Source organism: Nanorana parkeri, unplaced genomic scaffold (assembly GCF_000935625.1).
Source record: "Nanorana parkeri isolate BGI_ZX_2015 unplaced genomic scaffold, ASM93562v1 scaffold246, whole genome shotgun sequence".
Taxonomy (NCBI): Eukaryota; Metazoa; Chordata; class Amphibia; order Anura; family Dicroglossidae; genus Nanorana; species Nanorana parkeri.
Genome location: NW_017306514.1, coordinates 1,079,363 through 1,087,572, shown reverse-complemented (window position 1 = coordinate 1,087,572; position 8,210 = coordinate 1,079,363). Strand labels below are relative to the sequence as shown.

The window sequence follows — 8,210 nt, the reverse complement described above, 5'->3', positions numbered from 1 at the left end:
ATCTCTCCTGATCAGGCCGTGTGAAAGGGGCCTTATTCAGTACAACTGTGCAAAGTAGTACAATACTGTAATACTTAGGACGTACTCTCTACAGGCAGTGTTTTACAAACTCCCATTTCCCCACTAGAGGGCGACAGAGCCGCGTACACCTTGAACAAGGAACGCCTCAGCTCAATTGTCACCATAGCAACAACACACCCAACATGGCAAACGATCAGCTCCACTGAGCTGCCCCTCCTTCGCCGATGTAATTGGATAGAACCGACTAAGCCCCGCCTCCTTGCAAGATGGAATGACTCTGCGCCGGCACTTTTCTGCTTCCTGCTTGACGTCACGTAGTTACCGCCAATAGTCTCAAAGCTTCACTCTTTTCCACGCCCACCGACTGCTGTCACTAGCAGTTGAGGAAGTGTTCGGTGCTGTATCGATACCGTTTCGGTCGCTCCGGCCTCTGGTGTGATGGCGGCCAGTCAGCAGTGGGTATTAGTGGAGATGGTGCAGGCGTTCTACGAGGTGAGTGAGACCTAGTGGGGTAAAGGTGTGCTCGGGTCACGGGTGGGTGGACACACTAAGGGAAGGGAGGCCAGTAAGAGGCACAAGTTAGAGATATCACATGGCAAGTCAGTGTCCTGGTATTTCATAGCCGCCCCTGGCCGGCTTCTCATTCAGCTCTGTCCTCGATGAGTCCATCCAATGTCCCGGATTCCTCCTGTGTTGTGGATCCTGACTACCTTCTCTTTATCACTCGACAACACCAGATGATCTCTAGAATGAACCGATCACACATGACCCTTTCATGTCTGCCCATGGACACTCCTACATTCTCAAACTTTGTCCTTTGGAATTGCTCAACTTTTAAATACCGATCAATGTTAAGTATATGTAATGACAGCACTTTTTTTTTTTTTTCTCATAGGGAAGGGTTAAAAATCCTTCCATATCCCATTTAAGAGACCTACCCTCACTTCCTGTCCTGTAGACACAACAGGAATTGAGAAGAGATCTCTCCAAATTGAGGCACATCCCATATTAAGGTGCAACTGAAGCCAAAACTTCCTTTTTTTTTTTTAAAGTTTTGCTTGGAGTGGATAGGGATTAGAACACCTGTCAGGTTTTTATTGCTGTTTGTCCCTGTTAGGGAGATTCACCCTCTATTTGTCCTGGTGAATGTTATTATTAAAAAGGAAATCCTACATTTTGGCTTGTCATCAGAAATGAATGGGAAATCTTTCAATGGGGACACTAGTTGTGGATACCCTGCTGACCTCCAAGGACGTTCCTCACTTCCTGTTGTGGTTATCGGAGAGGAGGTGAATGGAAATCTCCCAAATGGGACAAGGATGGCAACAAAAAGCTTCCATTACTCTCCGAAACTAAAAAAAAAAGTTTTGGCTTCAGTTCTTCTTTCAAGGAGAAATATGGGAGGAATGAAATGCATAGTTAAGCTGGCTGTACTCTATCTATCGATGCCCAGATACCACTTTTTTAGGACTAAGTACAAGTACTTGCTTATACTCGTTACTGATGCTTTTTCTTAAAGGGACATGTGACATTTTTTTCTAAAACACAGACTGATGATTTAGGGCAGTTTCTCACCAGGGCAGAACACATGTCCTTAAAGTGACATTAAACCCTGAGATTTTTTAACATAAACCAATACTGTAATGTGTGCCTTACTGTAATTCATGGTTGTTTCCCTTCTCTTTGCTGCTCTTCCTTTTAAATCTGTATCTCTTCTCATGCTGGGCAGAACTTCTGTTTTGCAGCAGACTGCCTTGTCTCTGAAATGGATACATGGCGTCTGTGTGTAGGTTTGCAACCTGTGCCAGCACTACAGGAAGAGGCACTCAGCTGCAAAGGGAAGTTTTCCCCAAGCATGAGAAGGCATGAGGATTTAAAAGGAAGAGCAGCAAAGAGAAGGAAAACAACCATGGATTACAGTAAGGTACACATTACACTATTGGTTTATGTTAAAAAATCTGAGGGTTTAATGTCACTTTAAGGCAGAATAGTATTCTGGGAAAGACGAAGCAACAAAAACGACACCGGAGCCTCCAAGTGCGAAATGGCCAGCTCAAATAATAGAAACACTGAAGAGGCAGCTCCCACAGGTCAAATAGACCGCCAATCTGAGAAACAAAAACGAAAAAGGGCGCCTCCATAGTGTAAAAACGTAATTGAATAATAAAACACGCAGCTTTAGGCTGTACTTACTAAAAGTCAGTAGAATAAAAGCATGTAGAAATCGATGGGAACTCGAAACCTCTAGCAGAGAAGATCTGGAAACATGTATTGCACCAGCGTCCTCTGCCCCTATGTGTTCAACAGGTTTACACATTTCTGGGGCACGCCCCCTTCATCAGAACCTATACCCTGCTCTTAAATCTTTGAGGATAACCAATCGCAATCGTCCACAAAAAACCTTAGACCAATCATCGGTCGTCAGGTCATCGCTGAGAGCTCGTCCAAAAATCAACCAGCTAAAAGTGATTAATGATCAGTGTGGTCCAATTTTTGGTGTCTATTAAAAACCGCATAGAATAGTGTTCTGCCTTGGGGACATGTGTTCTGTGAATACATGTCCTCACAGCACAATTCCTCTCACCAGGCTGCTTGTCGATCTCACACGGGCGACATCCATATCCGGCGATGCTGGGACCCGGCCTCCTTCACTTCCGGACCAGCGATGCTGGGACCCGGCCTCCTTCACTTCCGGACCAGCGATGCTGGGACCCGGCCTCCTTCACTTCCGGACCAGCGATGCTGGCACCCGGCCTCCCACAAGCGTGGGAACTCCGACAGCTGCTGCTGTTTAAAAATGTAAAGGGCCGTATCGGCCTTAAGAATCAAGTACTCGTGGAAATGCCTGGTATCAGGACATCCCTAGTGACAAGTGTCATTTTTGGTTTCTGTCTGAAAATTCTGCTCCTGGATGTGCGTTGTGGTGCCATTAATTTCAATGGATGCCAAAATGCCCTCGCGCAGTTTGATCACCTGCACTGGAACGCGCAGTCCTGCAGTGTTCCGCTGCGAGTGCAAAAAATGTGCATACTGTTTTATTCTGAAGTATACTTTGTTCGTAACACTCCATTTGTGTATTTTATTTTAAATAAAATATGGTATTTTTTTTTAATCCGATTAATCGAAAATATATTTGGCCAACTGTTCGTTTATAAATAAGTTTTGACAAGGAAAATCGAAAGAGCAGAATGCAAAGTTTTTCTTATTCTATTGAACATAACTCTGAATGTAGTGTTGGTTCTTGAAAAATCGTACTTATTGTCATGTGCCAGAGCAAGAAAAACATTTGACCCGGGAAGTAGAACTTTCTTGAGTGTCGCAGACATTCACATAGCCCAGAGGTGGGCAAACTCCATCCCTCCAGCTGTGGTGAAAGTGCAAATCCCATCATGCATCTGTTTTTGCGAGTCATACCTGTGGTTCTGAGAATCTTGCAATGCCTCATGGGATTTGTAGTTCCGCAACAACTGGCTCCCAAATATCACCTATGGAAGAACTCTGGCTGTCATCCAAAAATCCATAATGCTACCAAAAATTGTTGGACTTTACAAATAAACGTTCCAATAACTACAGTATTTTATGTTAAAAAATCTGAGGGTTTAATGTCACTTTAAGGCAGAATAGTATTCTGGGAAAGACGAAGCAACAAAAACGACACCGGAGCCTCCAAGTGCGAAATGGCCAGCTCAAATAATAGAAACACTGAAGAGGCAGCTCCCACAGGTCAAATAGACCGCCAATCTGAGAAACAAAAACGAAAAAGGGCGCCTCCATAGTGTAAAAACGTAATTGAATAATAAAACACGCAGCTTTAGGCTGTACTTACTAAAAGTCAGTAGAATAAAAGCATGTAGAAATCGATGGGAACTCGAAACCTCTAGCAGAGAAGATCTGGAAACATGTATTGCACCAGCGTCCTCTGCCCCTATGTGTTCAACAGGTTTACACATTTCTGGGGCACGCCCCCTTCATCAGAACCTATACCCTGCTCTTAAATCTTTGAGGATAACCAATCGCAATCGTCCACAAAAAACCTTAGACCAATCATCGGTCGTCAGGTCATCGCTGAGAGCTCGTCCAAAAATCAACCAGCTAAAAGTGATTAATGATCAGTGTGGTCCAATTTTTGGTGTCTATTAAAAACCGCATAGAATAGTGTTCTGCCTTGGGGACATGTGTTCTGTGAATACATGTCCTCACAGCACAATTCCTCTCACCAGGCTGCTTGTCGATCTCACACGGGCGACATCCATATCCGGCGATGCTGGGACCCGGCCTCCTTCACTTCCGGACCAGCGATGCTGGGACCCGGCCTCCTTCACTTCCGGACCAGCGATGCTGGGACCCGGCCTCCTTCACTTCCGGACCAGCGATGCTGGCACCCGGCCTCCCACAAGCGTGGGAACTCCGACAGCTGCTGCTGTTTAAAAATGTAAAGGGCCGTATCGGCCTTAAGAATCAAGTACTCGTGGAAATGCCTGGTATCAGGACATCCCTAGTGACAAGTGTCATTTTTGGTTTCTGTCTGAAAATTCTGCTCCTGGATGTGCGTTGTGGTGCCATTAATTTCAATGGATGCCAAAATGCCCTCGCGCAGTTTGATCACCTGCACTGGAACGCGCAGTCCTGCAGTGTTCCGCTGCGAGTGCAAAAAATGTGCATACTGTTTTATTCTGAAGTATACTTTGTTCGTAACACTCCATTTGTGTATTTTATTTTAAATAAAATATGGTATTTTTTTTTAATCCGATTAATCGAAAATATATTTGGCCAACTGTTCGTTTATAAATAAGTTTTGACAAGGAAAATCGAAAGAGCAGAATGCAAAGTTTTTCTTATTCTATTGAACATAACTCTGAATGTAGTGTTGGTTCTTGAAAAATCGTACTTATTGTCATGTGCCAGAGCAAGAAAAACATTTGACCCGGGAAGTAGAACTTTCTTGAGTGTCGCAGACATTCACATAGCCCAGAGGTGGGCAAACTCCATCCCTCCAGCTGTGGTGAAAGTGCAAATCCCATCATGCATCTGTTTTTGCGAGTCATACCTGTGGTTCTGAGAATCTTGCAATGCCTCATGGGATTTGTAGTTCCGCAACAACTGGCTCCCAAATATCACCTATGGAAGAACTCTGGCTGTCATCCAAAAATCCATAATGCTACCAAAAATTGTTGGACTTTACAAATAAACGTTCCAATAACTACAGTATCACTATTTGTGTATCACTCGGCTGTAGATCCTCAAATCCTCTCTGAATTCATGCTGACGCTGTCCTTCCTTCTGGAGTGTGACTACTTTTGCTACTGTGTGTTTTGTAAAGTAGTCACCGCTCCAAGCTCACTCCCATCATGTGACTACAAGCTCAATACAAATTAGTAACCTAAATGTGAGATTGTAGTCCATCAGGGAGCGAGCTTATTATTGATTTTTTTTTTTTCTTCACAGCACCCTTTATAAGTATGGAAAATCTTGAGGCATCCCAGTAAACAAAGCAAATGTAAAAAAAATATATGATGTGTGGCCACTCCAAAGTCCATACCAGACCTTTATCCCAAATTGGGGGCCAATATAGATTTTAAGGGGAGGGCCCACGCAACATCACAAACATAGACTTGGGATTCCCCCCTCCAAATCAGGAGAACACCTTTCCCATCAAAATCCTCCTTTTTTAAATCAGGAGCCCTCCTTAAATTAGAGCACCCTCCTTTCACATTAGGAATGTACTTCACATCAGAAGCCACCTTCATATCAGAATCCCTGGCAAATGGTGGAGCAGGCCTGGACAGAGTCAAACTTCTGTCCTTTTTCTGAATGGATCCGACCCTCCCTGCATTATTGTAATTTGTTTACAGCCGTGGCACCCTGGTTGGGAAGGCTGTCCCATGGCCAGTGGAGGGGTTTGCTCCATCTTAGGCCTGAAGATCCTGAACCAGTTCTTGTGGGTCCAACATTTTGCCTTTGCCTCCCTTCACGTGAGAGATTTCCTGGCTTCAGTGGACTATAAGGATGCATACCTATTTTTCCTGCACATTATTGCTATCTGCATTTTGCTGTGGACAGACCATATTTCCAATTTGTTGCCCTTCTCTATTCCAGGCACCCTGGGTGTTTACCAAGGTGCTGGTCTTTTGGCCATGCTGCACTCCCAGGGAATTCCCATAGGTGGGGTACATGGACCTGCTCCTCGTGGAGCAGTCCGTGGCAGCCCTGACATCCAACATTCAGAGAATGATACAGACCCCACAGAGCTTCAAATGAATCCTGAACATCCAGAAATAGTCACTGGAGCCTTCCAACTACTTGGAGTGCCTTGACCTGATTATGAACCTTCTGGTTCTAACAAGGTTCTGGACCTGATAGTGACTTCCTTTTGAAGCAATCACCCATACTTAGTTTCACTCCAGGCCAGTGCAACTCAACTTCTTAGCTGTGTGGGACAAACCAGTTTAAACTCTAGATCTCTCCGTTTGCTTGTCCAGCAAGGCAAAGCTTGTATGGAGTGGTGGATATTCAGTCCAGTGTTGGAGATGGGGGAAGTCTTTCCCTCTGATGTCCTGGTAGGTGGCTATCCAGTCCAGTGTTGGATTTGGTGAAGTACATCCTTCCTTCCGTTCTTCCTTCATCCTGGAAGGTCCTCACAATAAATGGAAGGCTGTTGGGCCCGGTCCTGGAGAGCTTCTCGGTCCACAATTGGAATTATTCGGTTGTCTCTTCAACGCTGCACCACCCAATAGCAAGGCCATCTGACAAGGATTCAGTTGGACCAGGATTTCTTACCAGTAAAATCTGTTCCTTGAAGTGCATCACAAGATCCTGGATCCTATCCTCTGTATTTTGTGTTTCTATACTGCTGGCTACAAAACCTGAGGCAAGATAGGAGTAGAAGGGGTTCTGCACGGCTTTTCCTGCAGCTTTGATTTGCCATTGTCTAATCGCCTCAAGGTAGCTGCATGAGCCAGTGGTGAAAGAATTTACCTTGCCTGACCTGCCATGTGCTCCAAGAAACTGCTTCTACAGATGAGACAAAAATCCTCCTCTTTTTTTTTTTCCTCGCCTATAATTCTGAAATTACCAAATAATATTGCTCGGAGGAGGCGATGGGAATTACAAATAAAGCACTATTACATTAAGGTAGATTTAATATACCTTTTATTGTGGTGACGGGGTCTCTTTATTGTATGGCAAACAATAGAGCTAGTAACCCCATCTTGTGTCACATTTTTTATTTTGTCGTGTATACTGTTTTCACATTGCTAATTCAACACCAATTTAAACATTTCAGAAGTTGTATACTCTTCTAATATTCACAATTTATAAAAGCACATAGAGAAAACTGTTCTTTGCCTAGTACTTTATATTTTACAATCAGCATTTGTATTTTCTTAGGACAAACACTGTCAAGAGCATTGTTAGTAGGTGGTTCCTCTGCTCTCCACTACAGTAATGCATCAGTAGCTTTCCTCACCTACCCGTGTTTCCCCGAAAATAAGACACTGTCTTATTTATTTATTTTTTCACGAAAAAAGACACTAGGTCTTATTTTCGGGGGATGTCTTACCTGGCTGCTGCTGTCCGCTCTGCCGTCCAGGGAGCCACAAACAGAAACACAGGTGGGCGGGCATGCGTGCGGGCGGGGGGCGTGTCTGGCAGTCCTTTTTTTAATTTTTTTGTATACTGTATTTTTTTTTAATGATTCTTTAATTTTTGTATTTTTTTATTTACACAACTTTATTACTATTACATGGGGGGCTAAGAATCCCCCTATGTGATAGCCAATTTACATGACGGGTCCTCTTTATGGAGACATCAGTGGTCTCCAAGATCCCTAATGTCACCTAGGGACCCCCAGAGAGGCTGATGAAGCACAGATCTGCTTCATCAGCTTCTGTAACTGGAGAGGGACACTAAATGCAGGAAGTGATGTAGTATACATCACTTCCTGCATTCGGGGACTGAGAGGAGATCAAAGGGAGTTTGTATACTGAACTCCCTTTGATCTCCTGTCACAGAGCCATCCCGGCCGCATCGGGCACAGTGGATCTCGGGAGCGGCAACGGCAGTGACAGCTGCTGCTAATGCTCGTGTCTCTAGAGACGCCCGATCGCTTGAATGTAAAGCTGCTCGTCGGGCTCCACCGTCCTCTCGTCGCTGACGAGTGGATTTTTCAAGCCCTGTTTATATATATATAT

At 44.4% G+C, this 8,210-nt stretch overlaps 1 protein-coding gene across 1 annotated transcript in view; it reads left to right on the top strand.

Annotated features, from left to right (window-relative positions):
- Positions 1–259: 259 nt before the first annotated feature.
- The window catches only part of SPTLC1 (serine palmitoyltransferase long chain base subunit 1), a 41,740-nt gene continuing 33,789 nt past the window's right edge, over positions 260–8,210 (top strand). Inside the window, exon 1 of the mRNA XM_018556675.1 lies at positions 260–513. Within this exon, the coding sequence (XP_018412177.1) occupies positions 460–513 (54 nt within the window). The 5' untranslated portion in view covers positions 260–459. The remainder of the gene's footprint in view (positions 514–8,210) is intronic.